This window comes from Paralichthys olivaceus, chromosome 22 (genome assembly GCF_024713975.1).
Source record: "Paralichthys olivaceus isolate ysfri-2021 chromosome 22, ASM2471397v2, whole genome shotgun sequence".
NCBI lineage: Eukaryota > Metazoa > Chordata > Actinopteri > Pleuronectiformes > Paralichthyidae > Paralichthys > Paralichthys olivaceus.
In genome coordinates this window covers 5997157-6014362 of record NC_091114.1, presented here as the reverse complement: position 1 = coordinate 6014362, position 17206 = coordinate 5997157, and the positions used below count along the sequence as shown (strand labels likewise).

The 17206-nt window shown below is 42.1% G+C and overlaps 2 protein-coding genes across 2 annotated transcripts; one reads left to right on the top strand and one right to left on the bottom strand.

Moving 5' to 3' along the window:
• Window positions 1-4161: 4161 nt before the first annotated feature.
• cldn7a (claudin 7a) lies at window positions 4162-14488 on the top strand. The gene is made up of 4 exons (XM_020103310.2): window positions 4162-5915; window positions 7881-8045; window positions 9845-9929; window positions 10421-14488. The coding sequence occupies exons 1-4, from the start codon at window positions 5693-5695 to the stop codon at window positions 10587-10589; spliced, it is 642 nt and encodes a 213-aa protein (XP_019958869.1). The 5' UTR covers window positions 4162-5692; the 3' UTR covers window positions 10590-14488.
• On the bottom strand, window positions 12375-16291 carry LOC138406375 (uncharacterized). Its single transcript, XM_069518485.1, has 3 exons — window positions 15861-16291; window positions 15203-15551; window positions 12375-14111 (listed from the first exon to the last, which is right to left on the bottom strand). Exons 2-3 carry the CDS (start codon window positions 15381-15383, stop codon window positions 14032-14034), a joined length of 261 nt encoding a protein of 86 aa, XP_069374586.1. The 5' UTR covers window positions 15384-15551; window positions 15861-16291; the 3' UTR covers window positions 12375-14031.
• Between the last annotated feature and the right edge of the window lie 915 nt (window positions 16292-17206).

Genomic DNA, 17206 nt, shown 5'->3' with positions numbered 1-17206 from the left:
GTCTCTTTGACTTTATTATTTTTCTGAACAATTTTCTGACTCTTAAACGTGAAGATGAATCTGTTCTCGTAAAGTGAATACATTTGGGATCTGTCTTATTGTTGACAAGGAGAATAATATAAAAACAGAGCGATATTACAGGCAAAAACATTACATGCCATTTACTGACATTTTATTATTAGGAGTAAAACTACACTGAGAAAATTATTTTTTGACCCTGTAATTTTTTCGTGGCTTGTTTGTTTAAATTCGAAATATTATTGAAATGTTTTTACTTCAAAATGCTGTGTGCTATTTCATCTGCAACTTGAAGTTTGTTAGTAACTATGAAATATCATTGATAAGTAATATTTATCATTCACGCCGTGTTATAACTCAAACCCACGTCCTGCTCAGCCAGTGATGTCAGAGGACAGTTTGCACTTCTTTAGGAGAGACACCTACCGGAGCAGCAGCACCTGATCCAGGATCACAGATGTCTCCTGGATGATTTTATAGCTCATTTGATGAGACAGTTTGTGGATGTGGAGCCACTGGGGTAGGTTTTATGCTTAATTTACTTTATACATTCTTGTTAGCTCATCTGCTAAAGTCCATGCAGGCACATCAGGGTAGATAGCACAAAAAAGTGGAAAGTTGTTGCCTCATGTTACCCATAAACGTAAGAATATGACTCATGAAAATATTGCAATAGTACAACATTTCCCTCCAAACTTTTGTTTTTAAGGTAAAAACCTTGATATCTGCATTTGAGGCCTCCTCCTTTTTTATTCTTTATTTGGCTTAAATCAGTTAAATGTTTTGAGATAATAGTTAGTGTTGTACTTGACTGCATGATGTTCACAGGTATTTCCTAATGTTTATAAATGGTCAAAGTAATATAATGTAATATAATACAACATCATCTTTAACAATGACCTCTATAATAAACCTGTAATAATGGAAAGTTGCAGTCACCTATTGATCCCTTTCTTCTAATCATCTGATTGGAAATGTTGCCCTTCATGCATCTATATAAATCCAATTATTTTTTATTATTTTTTAAACCAAAACATACATTATCTCAATGTATAAACGTTATTTATATATTTGGGATTTCTTTCACTCTTGTTCATGTATCTGATTAGGTGATTTGAACATAACAAAAGAAAATATGTAGATTTCCTTCCTCATTGTGATTTAATATATGTATATATATTCATCATATGAATCATCAGTTTTTAATTTGATTTCTTTTCCTCAGGAAGGTGAATAGTGCAATAAAGACGTGACATGTATAGATGCATGCCTTAGTAGTACAACTTCAATCCACTGGGTGGCAGGCATTTGCAGCGTTTGTGCAGCGCTCTTCTCTTCCACAAAGCAAAAAACTGAAGAATTCACAAAAGAGGATTTTAAACAGGAGGAAACTCATCTCTGTTTTTGAAATGTGTACATTTAAAGTTTGCATCCTGACTGAGATGGTTCTGGATGACAAGGCTAAAGTTCTGAGTTCACACAGAAACACTTGTATCGCCTCGAATTTGTAATCTCACCCAGAGTATGTGTTTATAATTGAATCTGTATAATAGAAACATATCAATATAATATAAACATAAATACATTAAGCTACATGTTCGTCTTGGGTTTGAGTTTGTTCAATTTAAAACAACTAAAAAGAGAGATGCAAAAGACTACAATGAAGCTTAACAGACATGAAACGACCACAAAAAGATATTGAGTGAATACAGAGAGGTAAAAGAAACAACAAAAAGAGAAAAATAATACTGTTTTTAAATTTGAATTATTTGAATCCAAACACGTTTTTTCTCATTTGACAAATGAGGACCTCTTCTTTCAATCTGCGCCCCGGTGGATTAGCTTGTTTTACAGTCAAGTACATTCCACAGTTACTCTGTTGCCACTTTCGTGCTCGCTGGTGTGCAGCGTGGAGCCACAGTGCAGCGTGCACGCAGCACTTGCCAGCTCCTCTGGGGCAAAGAACCATCAGAGGAACACGAGAAGAATGAGTCCACAAGACCAAGGACACAATCTATCGGTCCCGTCCCACTGCTGCTGCACAAAAGCCAAGCCTTGTTGCATAAGACGGCTGGAGATGGAAAAGACAGGGGACGTGAAGAGAAGGGCGCCATCCCCCTCATTTGCACACTCAGAGCTTTTCAGGGAAAAGCCGTGGGCCCAGCATGTTTTATTGCTAATGCCTCAGTGACTTCCAAGGGCACTTAAAGGACTTCAATCATTAGATTTGCACTCCACTCGCTTCAGACCCAGAGAAGGCCTCAAGACCGGGAGGGAGAGCACCCCCCCTGAGAGAATGTTGTTATAGTCCCCTCTTTTGGGCTGATTTAGCTGTTTTCCTTTTCACCTCCTATTGAACGTTGAGCAACGGCTTAACCGGCAAGACGAATGTGTGTTTACGCTTTTGATAAAGAAAAGTAGTTATAAGAGAAAAGAGGAGGGGGGCAAGGCAATGTTCTTTTTGTATTCTTTTGCAACCCAGGACCTGGGTGGAAAAGCGGCCAAGAGGACATCATATAAATCAGGTTTCCGGTAGCAACAGCACTGGTAGGCCTGAGACCGGGCCCCGATCTTCTTCCTGCTCATCCTCCCCCTTCACATCTTGCACAATGTTTTCTTACTCACATATTTGTACTTCTTCATTGTCTCGTCTTCATCTTTCCCTTCCAACTGTGACTCCCCCCCCCCCCCCCCCCAGGACAGATTCAACCCCCAAACATCACGATCAAACACGTCTTCTGAACCAAACTTCAAACACCTGCTTAAAAAAGGCATAGGTCAGTGTTCTGTCTGGCCAAATTAGTTCATTCATGTTTCCATCACTGCCAATCGAAGCCAGAGCCGATAAAAACTAATATTTCACCCAAGAGTGAAAGCTGATTGTGTCCATTCTCACTGCAGAAAAAATCCAGATGTTGGCAGGTGTTGGTGGGTTTTTTGACCAATGGAAAAAGGGGCTTGCCTCAAACTGATTCCTCGAACTATCAGCCGATTCCTCCCTGGCAACAACTCGGCATTTCTCAGCCTCTATACAGCCAAAACTTGAGGCCTATTACTCCAGCCTGGATACAGTGGAGGAGGAGGGGGGGGGCAGAGTTATGGAGGGGGAACATTGAGGCTGGAGGTGCGGGGAAAGGGCAAGAACATGAGAAAATGAAAGAGCAGAAGAGTTGCGGAGGAAGAAAAGAGGGGCGAACAGACCTGTGGGAGAAATCTGGCAAAGCCTCATTAAGTTTAAATAGGTAACCCAGCCAGTAGGTGAGCACATTCCCATTAACTTGGCAGTGGGGATAACTTCCTCCAGGCTTATGGGTTATTACTTCCTCTCCCATTGCTGTAGGACTATTGTTTAGCCCCAGTGTGAAGTCATGCACGCTGCAGGGATAAGCCTGTTCTCTGATATGGACAATGATCGCTATTGTCTCTTGTTTTTTTCCCTCCATTTGCAACACGAACAGAGCTCAACAGTGTGGTTTCAGAAACCATTGCATTCGTTCTCTGAACAGAGATTTTGATTATCAGCCATAATATTTTAATCATCCAAGACTTGCCACAAGCTACGAGACTGTGAAGTTATGTTACATGCTCCTGTAGAAGCCACAAGTTCTTATGATATCAATCGGTTTATTTGCAGTGTCAAGGAGAAATACTACACCACCCACAATCCCCAGGTGTAATGGTCACGATTCATCTCGTAGCTGCTCGGCCTGGCTCCAGGCTTAAAAATCTTTTTATAAGGAAACGTCGATAGACAAAAATTATTTTACTTCCAGAACCAGAGCTGCTCTACAAGGACGCTCACTGCTCTGCTCTATTGGCTCCAACTTGGAAGTTACTGGATCTAATGGAACAGATATATTGTAAAAGGTCATTAACTAATGCAGGGACACAATAGCCACCTCCAATGCATTAATGTAACATTGAATTCGATAATGACATTTCTTCTCACTATACTATAGAGGCCAGCCCACCCCTGGCAGCCTGTAATCCAAGTTTTACTGCATCTATGAGGCTTTAAATCCTTTGGTGTGTTTTGCCGCCTTAAATGATGCACTGATGAAACTGAAAAGTAATTTGCTAAGATTAAATTTCCATTAAATATCCTTTCTTCACTTTATTTTAAAAAAAATCACAGTAAGCTGGGCAATTTCAAGTTTTGGTTTTCACAGTAGCCTTTATTTTGATGTTATTTCCTATTTCTACACAGCATTCCTCTGACTGGATGCATTTTCTCCTTTAAAATCTCAGTGTTCTCCTCCAGCAGTCTACAGTACCTCATTACCACCTCACTGGAAACAGGGAGGTCGTGAATCTGCTCCGAGTTTGTCAGCAGCATGTGATTGATAATAGCAGCTCAGTTATAGGACTTCAGTTCTTTGTGCAGAGACGTGGAGCTGAGTTACAGCTTCGGCCTGGATCAGGGATGACTGTACAGTGTGTATATACTGTATTCTCACACACTTTAAATTACTTTCAATACTTTGTGACTGCACTGTAAAACAATAGAACATTATATACATTCATCATTACAAAATTTGAAGCTAATGAGCACAGGCGTCACATCTATGGATTTATTTATATATGTGTTTTTTGTTCGTTAGCGGGATTATTACAAATCAGATATGTCAAGGTATGGATCAGGGATCTAGGATTTTTTTTAAACTTACTTCAACATTGCTGCTTTTTGACAATTTCACAAATCTAGCTTAATCAAAACAATCAGACAAATTTAGGGGACCGACAATTATGAGTGTGTAGAATTTGGTGCAGCTTGATTTTGGGTATTGTAGTGTGCTAGTTGCCTCCACCAAGGAAGTTATGTTTTTGTCTGCATTCGTTTGTTTCTCACCAGGATAATGCAAAAACTGCTCAACCAATTTCCATGACACTTTTAGTGGAGGTGTGAAAGAAGAAGACTCAGAAGAACACTGGAGGAGACACAGAGAAAAAGAAGAAGCAAAAAGAAAGCAACTGTAGGGGCAGCAACCAATGGACGTACAAGTCATTTCATTTTGGGGCAGCTCTGCATCAGGGGGATGTTTTTTTCAGAGTTCATTTCTCCAGGAATAGAGAAGGGAACTTGTTGCATGTTAAGGGGACTGATATTTTTGAATGTGTGCACTTTGGTGCAAATAAAAATCTAGTGAAATTAGATGTTATTTCATGAGGGGGACTGTTGGGCATGTAACTGTAAACGCAGATATAACTTTATAGATTTATATATATGACAAATTCCCCATAAATGCATCCTGGCACAAGAAACATAATGTTCAAATTGAAATCAAATAAAGCAATATATTTAAATAAATAAAGAATTTAAAATTAAGTAGAGTGCATGAGTTTTGTAAACGGTGACAACAACAACAACAACCACCTGTTGCTGTAAACGCATGTGGAGACATTTCCCAGCAGCAACTCCAGGGGCTCGCAGCTCCATGCATCAGCAGGCATCATAGTTACACACCCACTTCACACCATCAGCCACATCCTGGAAGCCCATCCCCGACTCAAGACCCCCGGCACACACCTCAGGAGCCACACGGACACCACTTTCCCATCCTTTAATCACCGTTACCAGAACTTCAAGCGTTCAATCTGTGGAGATTTCTAACTTGCAGCGGCTGATTCGTGCGCAGCGTCTTTTCATTTTTTTTGGGTGAAGTTGATCTTAACGATGGCCAACTCCGGTATCCAGCTGCTGGGATTCTTCCTGTCTCTCATTGGCATCGTGGGGCTGATCATCGGGACCGTTCTGCCGCAGTGGAAGATGTCCGCGTACATCGGGGACAACATCATCACAGCTGTGGCCATGTACAAGGGACTGTGGATGTCCTGCGCCTTCCAGAGCACCGGGCAGCTCCAGTGCAAAATCTATGACTCCATCCTGCAGCTGGACAGTGAGTAGGACTCAATTTGACTTCACCTGTTCATGCATGTGCTTACTTCTTCTTTTATTTATTATTTGATTCAATTAAAGTGGCGTCAAAGCGCAGGACGGTGTTCTCCTCCTCCTCCATCCTTCATTTATTGACACAGCCTCAGGGTGCAATCTGCTCATCCCGTCCCATAATTACCATCCTCTGTTATCACCAGCAGATACAGGGTGACAGCACAGTGGCACATTGTCTTCTCCTCTATTAGGTGTCCTTTCATGGAGACAGCTATACAAAGGAGGAGGGGGGTGAAAAGGAACTGATGAGGGTTGAAAAGTTAAGGAAAACTCAAGGAAACCCTCCTCCCACCTCCTAAAACATAAACTCACTTACAAGGTGATACATCAACCGAGCATCACTCCTCGGATCTGTGTGAAAGCTTCTCCATGGACGGGGGAAGAAAAAGATTTTTGTTTCATTTGACACAAGGTGGCTGTTCTCTGTTGTATTCATCGCTCGCTCTTTTCTATTCCTCTCTTTCGACTATCTGCTCCTTTAACCAGTGAATGTCCCCAGCTCAATTGAGTTGATCTTATCTTATCGTCTCATACAACAGACTGCGGCTCTCCTTCAACCAGAACCAGCCTATTAAATATAACGAACAAACGCCATGACAGTGGTTGCCAAATATGTCGTCAAAATAATCTGTACCACTCTGTAGTGGTGCCCATGGTAACCAAACTACAGAGCGTGCAGACATCACAACTACCTGCTGGACATAAACCATCACAATGATTTATTTTGATTAATGAGTTAATCAAGGAGAAGTACACACCGACCGTGCAGGGAAACTGAATTACAATGATGGAGTTCTGACGCCAATAATGACCCGTCTATGGACAAATACTAAACTTACTGTCTGCTGATGTACAGTCTATCTGATGGAATCACTGTATATCTGATACACTCATTGCATTTTGTTAACTGAACAACTATGTTAACAGTAGGCTTACTAATGAGCTGGTATAACAACCATATGGCCAACCAGCCTTTGGTTTCTCATCCGTGTGTTTGAGATGATCAGATTCATATAATGTGAAACAAGGGCCTCAACGAGGGTTTGTCTTGTGTATGTGTCATGCATGAGGGGCCTCTATGTTGTTGTGGTGCAGATTCCTGAATAAAAACAAAGTGGAGGCCCACAGCTCATTTTTTAATTAGATTCATGACCCATGATTGGTTTTAAATTGAGTCATTCAGTTGTGTGTGACTGTCCATCCTGCTCAGAAACGGAATTTACCATTTAATCTACTCAATTGTTTCCCATTCCCACGATTTTATAGAGTTAACCATCCTATCTCTCTCTCTCTTCTACATCCTCTTCACCTCAGTGTCTCTCTACCCATCCCTCAGTCCCTCCCTCACGGCTGGAGGGTTTTGTTTGTTTGGACAGGGCAGGGATGGCCTAGACTGGCACAGACTGGTTCTAGGTGGACAGAGGGGGGTGGTGGGGGTGTTGGGGCACCCTTGTGGTAGGTTTACAGTGTGTAGGGGTGGGGGGTGCTGACGGATGACGATCCTGGGATCCTGACACTCGTGGTAGAGCCGGCCTCCAACTCTCAAACAGCAACAGATGGGGAGGGGAGACAGTGGAACACAAAGTGTTTGTGTGTGCCGATGTGTGTCCGAGTGTATCCCATGGTTTCTCTTCCAGGAAAAGCTCACATTAAAGTGTCCTGAGAGGCTTCTATGAATGTAATTCACAGCCTCTGCACACACTCATAAAGCCTCTTTGATAGGATGGTTTATTAGTCAGTCCTTATTGTTTTCTACGTCGCACTTCCACATTTGCACTTTGCAAATAGGATTCATTTTTTGACTTTATGAGCTCCTTGTGATTTTGCACTCCCACATTCCACGACACAAAAGAGCACACATTTACTGTACTCTTCTTCTAAAGACTATTTTCCCTCTCTCCGTCTCCTCCAGGTTCGCTTCAGGCCACTCGTGCCTTGATGATAGTTGGCATCATCGTGTCAATCGCAGGGTTGGGCGTGGCCTGCATGGGAATGAAGTGCACCACCTGTGGAGGGAACAACAAACTGCGCAAGTCCCGCATCGCCATGACAGGGGGCATCATCCTCCTAGTGGGCGGTGAGGAGGGGCATGCTCCTTTTATATTATTTTCACCCATGTAACACACCCACTGCAGTGAATCAGCAAAGGGTAAAAGACCATACCGCCAGATAAGCTTAAAAGCTCAGTTTATTTAGTAAATAATAAAACCACACTAAAATGGTGTACTTTCCATATGTATCTATGTATCCAAGTTTTTACACATGAGAATGTCTGCACAATTAGGTCCAGACTTTCTCCAGCGTTTGATAAGAAAGCAGCAGGAGATTCTTCTCAACAACACAGAAATCTCAGGGACGTTCAGGGTGCAGCAACAGGTGGCTGTAGGACCGTATGCACTAATTCTGCTGCTGAGAGATCACGTGTTTTTGATCATATAGCACATTGACAACCACATCTCAGACTCAGGTAAAACCAGGAAAGACTCTCCGATAAAAGTGTGTTTTAAGAAGGGACTTAAAAGAGTTCACTGAGTCAGCTGACCTGATCTCTTCAGGAAGGCCAAGGGTCAGCTGCGCCACAGGTTGGTTGCTTCCTCACAGTCCTCATGGTAGATATTCAACATCATTGAGGACGAGTTGGCAACACCATCACTCGTCAAGTAGCCAAACTCTGTCTTAAAACTGCAGCACATGGACCCTGGCCTGCAGAGCACATGAGGAAATGAGGGGTCACTTTACTGATATACGTACATGCATCATACAGGCGCACAGCATAGTTGAGGTGAGAGCCCTTTAAAATATTCATGTAGCCTAACATGCATAACTGACCTGCACACAGAGGAGCACACAAGGAAATGAGGGATCACGGTGTTTGCGGCAGGTGGTTTAAATAAGTGGAGGCACACCTGCCTTCAATCATCTCCTACTCCTACTTTACTATATAAGGTCACATAGCAGAAAAAAAGAAAAGCGTGGTTGGACACTACTCTGGACATGACGTACGACAACAATAACTTCAGCCGGTGAAAAATCCCACAGTAAATAGTTTATTTTATACTCAGTAATGCATGATGGTACTTATTGCTTGGTTAGTGACCATCAGTTGACCGTTTTTCATGATGCATCATGGGAAACAATGAGTGCGCTATATACACAAACTCTTTCATGTCAGGTGTGAATGTGAATTCTCTCAAAAGTTAGCAATCGAAGAAACAATTCCAAATAAACTAATTTTACTTTGACATCAATTTGTTGATGACAACTGTGAGAGAGATTTGATGGAGGAAAACCAACAGATAGGTGTTCCACCACCAGCTGCAATAAAAGCTTCCACGTGTGGATTTACGCTATACATCAGAATGTACTGTATTTTTTATCTGGGTCTTTGATGCCGCTGGTGGGCAGTGCTGTCAAACAAGTGAGTCCAGAATATACAAAATATATTCCCACCTTGGCTTAGACCGAATATGATTCATTTTCTTACCCATCAGACCTTTCAGTGAAGCCTGTAAAGTAAAACTGCAGAAAATTGGACTCAAGATATTTCATCCTGACTCATCCAAACCCACCTCACCATCACAGAGCCGCTTAGATCTCCTGTATATCATTCAAATAGGTGGGAGGAACTTTGATCCTGAATCCAAAAAGCTTTCCTCCCACTCCTCTGCCCCGGCCCCTCAGAGGTCACATGACTGAATGAGACCACTTCTCCTGGCACTGATTCAAACGTAAAGGGTCAAACTGGCTCTGAAGAGACCAGGAACACTGAAATCTGGAGTCCAAAGCTATCTGAAGACTATAGAGGGAATAAAAGCACGTGGGCTCTCTCAGGATTTGATGACGGACTGATTGATTGTTGACTTTTTCTCCTCACAGGGCTTTGTGCCATCGTAGCGTGCTCCTGGTTTGCTCATAATGTCATCAGAGCTTTCTACAACCCCTACACTCCTGTCAACACCAAGTGAGTCACCCCAGTAACTGCATATAGAGAAGATCATTACCACTGTTACATCACTCTGTTAAATACTTCGACTGATAATGTGTTAAAATGTGTAATACCCTCTACATATATAGATGTGAAATCTAGGTATTATCCAAAATGTTGAATTATTTCTTTAAATTCAAATGTATTGTACAGACACTATAATGTTTTGTATTTACTGTACTACTGATACTTTAAATACTTCGACTGATGTTTTACATGTAAGACATTTGGCCATATGATGATATATGTACTTTTTTAACAGATTAATCAGAACAGTTGTTAAAAAGTACCCCACCTCATCCAATTGAATCAGTGATAAACTAAATATATTATTGATATAATGTAGATAATGATAGTGTAAAACACTCAAGGGCCCACATTGAATGAATAAGTAATTTTTTCTGTAAATGTTTACTTTAAAGTATAATTTTGATATAGTATTGCTCTTTCTTTCTCCTCTCCGACAGGTTCGAGTTTGGCGCAGCCATCTTCATCGCGTGGGGCGGCTCCCTCCTGGACGTCCTCGGCGGGGCCATGTTGGCCGCTTCCTGTCCGAGGAAGAAGCAGGTATCCAAATATCCATCCATGGCCAGTTCCCGCTCCGGTGCTCAGAGCGGCACGAAAGAATATGTCTGAGAGCGCCCCCTGTCCCTTTCTCTGCCTGGGACTCAGACAAATAAGCCCCCCCCCCCACACACACACATTGTTGCAGCGTCAGCGAGGAGTAAAAGTGAAGTTGTGAAGCGCAGATGCAAAGCGTTACAGAAATGGGACTTTTATTTGACTTTCCATTCAGGCCTTTGATAACCCCCTGATTATCACGCAGCAATCTCACTTATTTCACAAACAATGTCTCACACCCCGTCCACACATTCTACAATTGTTTACAAGTGGGCCTCACAAACACATTATAATTGGATCCCCTGACTTAATAGACAACCCTCAGGGTGGAACCTCTAGTAGCCTAAAGTGTGGATTATAGCCAACACTTGCACGTCCGTGTCAGAACCAGCCTCTCTTAGCGTTTGCCATGTAATTGAAAGTAATCAATTCCAGTTTGGTGCTCGGGCTGTGAATCAGGGGGTCTGTACAACAGAGACGCAGGCTGACAATACAGTGTTTTATATTAACTGGTGGTGGTTCCGAAATAGCTTTTGCGATGAGCAGGGTGTGACTTCACACACAGGGCTCACTCTGTAGGGTGAGTGGATCACACAGGCCTTTTACGACAACTCTCACTACAGGCCCCGCACCTCTTCATACCAGTCTGTTACAAACCCTGCTCAGCGACAAAATATTTCATCCCGTAGTCACCACCGCTCTCGTAGCTTCCATATCCGCCACCATGAGAATAAACTGCCTCTATTTATTTTGTAGTTTTTTGGCTCATGTGTAGATTTGCATAATTAGTAGTTCACTGTGGCCCTTTTGTAGCTTTCATATTTTTATTAAGATGTTTTATGCTCTGAAAAGTGTCTGCTGTTTTTTTAATGTCAAAGTTTTATACACTTGGCTCATCCAGCAGGTAATGATGTCATGGAAAAATGAATAAACGAACATGTTTAACATGTACAACAGAACTTATATAATAAAGACATTGCAACATTGGTAATTGAGTTGTGGTCAAAGAAATATAAAGTCGCTTCTAAATATAGGAATGAAAACTCATTTCAATTCTCTAGATCTGGATTTGTATTTGGATCGCCACAAAATTTCACACACTCTAAATACGCCTGTGTTGAAATGCTGAAGAACGCCTTATACCTGGATCCGCCCCCTGATCCGTATCCACACCAAAGTTTAATGGCTTCTTCCTTGGGTCATAACACACCGTTCCACAAAATGTCATGGAACTCAGCTAAGTAGTTTTTGTGTAATCCTGATCACAACCAGAAAAATATTATCTCCTTGGAGGAAGTATCACACATTTACTTACGTCTTGGTTGTTTGACACCAGAGGGCTACTGAAGGCGGTAAACTCCTCGTTAATGTATATAACTTAGAAATAATTAATTACTTAAAAACTTACACTAATGTGATGTGGAGGCTTGAATCCACTGCTGAGAGTGGACTTCTCAGACAGTTTGGGTCTAGTTGTTTTAATAGATTCTGGATTTTATTTGACAGACATTCACTGTATTCGTTTAATTCAGTGTAAATGCTACAAAATGGAGTATACTACTTCTATTTAAAGTATTTAAAGTTGTATTCTGTAAATGAATATAACAGGAAATTAAAGATTTGCTGAAATGCTTAATGCTCTTGAATACTTTGAAAAAAATATACATCCTTTTTTGGGAGACAGCAGATGGTGAATCTGTTCGTCCTTTTACGTCGTGGTTATGAAGTCAAATATTTTGTACCCCTGCAGTTTTTATATGTGTTGTGTGAAAAGTAAAGTAAAGATTCATAACACAGATATTAGAAGTCAGGTAGATGCATTTTTAAGTATCAATCACTGCATTTCGCTGTTTCAGAACACAACTGACAAAAGTGCATCAGAACAACAGAGAAAAAAACCTGCAAATCAGCCATGTTTAAGTACATTCACTTAACATAACGTAAAATGCAAAGATACCACAAAGATTTGTCTTTTTATTTATCGAGATTGCGTCACGAGAGGTCGACCGCTTCCATGCAAACGGCGACTGCGAAAATCCTGAACGACGACCTCCGAGTCGGAGAAGGAGCTGTGAAAGAAAACGCAGCACTTCCGAGACGCAAAGTGAACTAGTAACAATTCCACAGCCAAGTCAGTAACGTGACAGCCTGATCCTTAACAGACATTATGTCACTCCAAGGTCCACAGCAATCACCATTTAAAAATATAAATCAATGTTAAGATTGTCTCAGCAATAAGAGCTAATCCTAGGCTGCTTGTTTTCGTATACTGTAATCGTAAAGCAAAGGTTGACATAATCTTCAAATAGTCAACCTGAACCTGTAATTCACTATGACACCATGTGGGTGTAGCTTAACAATCATCTATTGTAAATATATAACATTTAATTTGGCATCAGTTTTTTTTTTTTAATTATCCAAACATTGAGAAATTTCCATGCCCTTTTATCATAGAGTTTCAGCCGACCAGTGGGAAACCCGGTCGTCGGAAACAAACACAACCTCCGGGAGCGTGTTGTTGTCGTTGATATTTAACTGCTGAGTCTGCAGCTCGAGCTCACGCCGACTCTGCACCGTCTAAAAGAGCAAAACGAACGGTGGCGTGGTCTGAAACACTACTCGCACACAGTAGCCCTTGGCAGCAGGAGAACCGGTCACCGATGCTTTTCACAGACTCCATGCATAGAATTCTGCAACATGTCACTGCACATAACAGGCATTCCCACAAAGTGCACCATTTGGAAAACATAATAAAATCTCAGTTACACGGGAGAGAAGCAGTATCCATCCAGAAACGAGTATGAAGAAGCAATAACAACACAAGAAAGTGTCTCATTTTGTTTAAATAATTAGCAGTAGTTGTTTTTCTTCTTCTATAAATAGCGAGCTTTCATCCACTGGAAAAATAGTACAGCACTTGCATCAGTCTGAGAGTAGAGAAGGATAGTCATTGCACAACCAAAGCTTAATGTTTTACCTGCGTTAAACACATTAACAGGCATGTGTTACCCCCCCCCCCCCGGACAAATCAGTAACCCTCGCCGGTGAACATGCAGGCGAGACGCCGCTTCTCGTCTCACCACCTGCTCAGTGCAACTTTAGAAATGTAGCCCTTTTTTGAGAAGCTCTGAAAAATATACACGCTCTTCTCCACATCCCTCTCATAATCCTGATAGTCTGTGTGTGTGTGTGTGGTGGGGAGGGGGAGGGGGCGTGCAATACAATTACTTCACAGTATGACCAAAGTTAAATAAACACTATATACAAACAGAGCCTAGGCTTCGGCCGGCGCTAAACGAGCCGCTTTTGTGCCGCGTTGAGCCATCAGACGCTTTCAGTAGGACACTTGACGGGATCGAGGCCAAGATCACCGACGTGGGGGTTTGGCGTCTCCCGCAGAGGTGGGGGGGGGGCTTCTTTACTCTTTTTTAATTTTTTTGGCACTTCATGGTGAAGTTTAGGACATGGGAGAGAGGGAGACGGGACACTGCCCGTTGTTGTTCATGATGTCATCCACGTCTTCGTCGTCCAAATCCACTGAGGAGGAAAAGGTCAAAGGTCAGGGAGATGAAGAGGCAAAATGTGAGCTTCGATACAGTGCATCTATTTTCTCCACATTGAGAGATCAGCTTGTTCAAGGCCACTCTCCCATGTTTCTTTGTGCTCAGATAAGTTAGCTTTAGCTTCACATTAATCAACAGTTATGATATCAATCTTCTCCTTTAACTCTCGGACAGAAGATAATATTATGTTTTCCAAAGAACCTATAACTATTGCTCAGAAGATTTTGCAAATTTAAAACAACCATCCCTAATCTATTTGGAGATGAAGTTGATGTGATGCTTGCACACCCTTGGCGACATTTGGAGCTGCAGTTATCAGCTTCATTATTAAAATTTTAATATTCTTCTTCCCCCAAAAAACCCAATTTGAATTTCTTCATCTCAATCCCTGGGAATAGGCAGCTCATGGAAGTACGTTTAAAATGTGTGAAATAATAGAAGTAATATTCTTCTTCTCTAAATCGTCAGATCATCACTGCAGCAAACATTGCATATGCAAAAAATAAATAAATCAAAATAAAACAAAGCTGTGTGTACTTCATGTTCTGTGGTTTGTTGTGATTCTTGGGTTTTTGTCCTGGAGCCCTGGTGCTGCTCTGTCCTGAGACACTTGCTATTAAAAGTATATTGTTGTCACGCCTGTATAGAACCAAAGTATTCGAAGTACAACAACCCTATTCCATACACTTGTTATATGTATTAACGTTATAGATAATTATAAAATGAATACTAATAATCTGGTGGAGAACATAAAGAAATGTAGTAGAATAACATTAATTATAGTAAAAATCTGAATTATATAAATAATCTGTACCACTGTGATAATAATCATATTAGTGAAATAATGCTCTCATCGTACAACAATGATTTTACAAAATAAGACAAAAGAAAAACATCTGTATTAATACTAATCCTTGTTACTTCTACTTAACATGTGACCCTGTGGTTTGTGAATATGGGCTATACAAATAAACTGATAATGACAGTGAGTATTTTTTGAACATGTGTATTTAATGTAAAGCTGCAGTCTCCTGCACCTGTCCAACACAAAGGGCCATCACTCACCTTTCTTGGACCGACCGATCTGGCCCAGTTTGGGCGCCCGCTGCCCGAGTCTCTGCGGGTTGGACCCTCTGCCGTGCCCGTTGACCTGGGGGTGTCCCGGGTTGTACTGGCCCGCCGGGCCGGGCTGCCGAGGCGGCCCGGCGGGCGGAATGAGCTCGGGGATACCTGAAGCTCCGTACATCTCCACCGCACGCCTCCTCTCCGGATCGGCCGCTAGATGTCCTCACACTCCAGGCGTCGCTGCGTCGTGTCTGTGGAGCCGCTCACTTCCGCAATGGCATGGAACAATGAATGTATGGACAACACACGACAGCCCGCTGGGAAGCGAGAGGGAGAAAGTCCTCAGTGCCTGTGAATGGAAGGAAACACGTCTGTCAGAAATGGCGCTCGTGCGTCAGGGGGCTTGTGGCCGCTGCGCACCAAAACTTGTTTACGCTGAAATAAACGATGCGCTCTCGTGTGTTTCCCCTCGAACAGGTGAAGCCAATGTTTTCCAGACGTTTACAACAGCCCAGCACCACAGTGTCGTGTCGACAGATTGTTCCGCTCGCGACAAGACACCGCTTTTACTCCCCCGGTGATATGAGCAGCGCCACCTGAACGCTTCCTCTCGGATTATTTTACAAAACGCTGTTAAACATGATAAACACGACCTCACCTCTTTCTCGCTGAGGCCGCAGTTCAGAGCTGAATCCGCTAAACGCTGCTCTGAGATCTGTGTTGTTGTTTATCAGAGCTCTCTCTCTCTCTCCTGGCACAACACCGAGGAAGCGTCGATTTAAAGGGGCCTCTCGTCGTTTTCTCGGCCTTGGGGATTTCCTCGCATTGTGTCTTGACTCACAGCGGCATGTGCACGTCACCGCCGGGGCTGATGAAAGCGACAGTGCTGACACCTCGGGTTATTACAGCGGAGGTGTGCCAAAGTTTTTCGAAGCCGCGCTGCGTAATTACGCACCGGCGGTAATGCGCGAGAGTGACTTCGGCGTCAGCCAATGAGAAGCGCCGCTGGTTTATCCCCCCCCCGCAGGCCTTTAGATAACGCATGTACGTCTTCATGTCAGAGGCAGCTCAAGTTCGAGGAACTCAAACATGACAAAGATAGAAACTCACACAAATCACAGAGGGGCCGATTGCATGTCCGATTACATGTCCAACATCCATTCACATTTCATGGTGCATGTTTGAGTCACTCCTTGTTCACTGTTAGCTTTATAGCTTCAATTCAAAGACACACATCATTGAATACCTTTTTGAAAATTGTGACAAATTGTCGGTATTCAGTGATTCATCTTTTTTTTTCAAGCCTACTGACAGGACAGGGGCAATTCAGGAGCCAAACTAAATTTAATCTGGGGCCAGTGCCCACCCTGGTCCCACCCCTGGATTTGCCCTAGGAGACATGAAAATGTTTTGTGGATCAGCTCAGCTATTTTGAACATTTAAATTATCTGGTGAAAATAAATGCATATCTATCTTTACATTTGAGACATAAACAAAAATCAATGTGAGGATGATTTAAGTCTCAGTTTGGAGCATTGAAAGAGTAAAGCAGTAGATAAAAAGTTAAACCCGCTGAAACAGCTATCTCCAAATATATCAAATATTATGAATGAATCCATGCAGAGTTGAGAGTTATCAAAAAAAAAAACCTAATCAGCCAGCAGATCAGACTCACATAGATGTGCTCTGTCTGTGCTGGTATGTAAGAGCTCTCATATAATTATTTAAATGCTTTGGCGTCAACGGAGCAAATCACTGCACGTCAGCGGCTGCCGTCATGTCCAGGATCATGGTTGTGGTCCACAGCACAGGTTAATAACAAAGAGAGTTTTTATTTCCATATAGTTTCTGCATATTTTACAACATTAGAACACTGTCTGACTTGTAAAATATAAAGTTAGACAAACCACTCTGTTAATAAGTGAGTCTTTGTCTGGCTGTACATGGTTGATGGGTAATGTATTCTTTTTTCTATTTTCCACTGTGTGCAGCGTAATCTGCTGG

What these genes read in the sequence shown, in the direction of transcription:
- cldn7a (XM_020103310.2), top strand. Translation starts at nt 5,693, where the DNA reads ATGGCCAACTCCGGTATCCAGCTGCTGGGATTCTTCCTGTCTCTCATT. An exon ending in CTCCATCCTGCAGCTGGACA is followed by an intron (nt 5,916 to 7,880) that starts GTGAGTAGGACT and finishes CGTCTCCTCCAG; the next exon opens with GTTCGCTTCAGGCCACTCGT. An exon ending in TACACTCCTGTCAACACCAA is followed by an intron (nt 9,930 to 10,420) that starts GTGAGTCACCCC and finishes CCTCTCCGACAG; the next exon opens with GTTCGAGTTTGGCGCAGCCA.
- LOC138406375 (XM_069518485.1), bottom strand. Translation starts at nt 15,383, where the DNA reads ATGTACGGAGCTTCAGGTATCCCCGAGCTCATTCCGCCCGCCGGGCCG. An exon ending in GATCGGTCGGTCCAAGAAAG is followed by an intron (nt 14,112 to 15,202) that starts GTGAGTGATGGC and finishes TTTCCTCCTCAG; the next exon opens with TGGATTTGGACGACGAAGAC.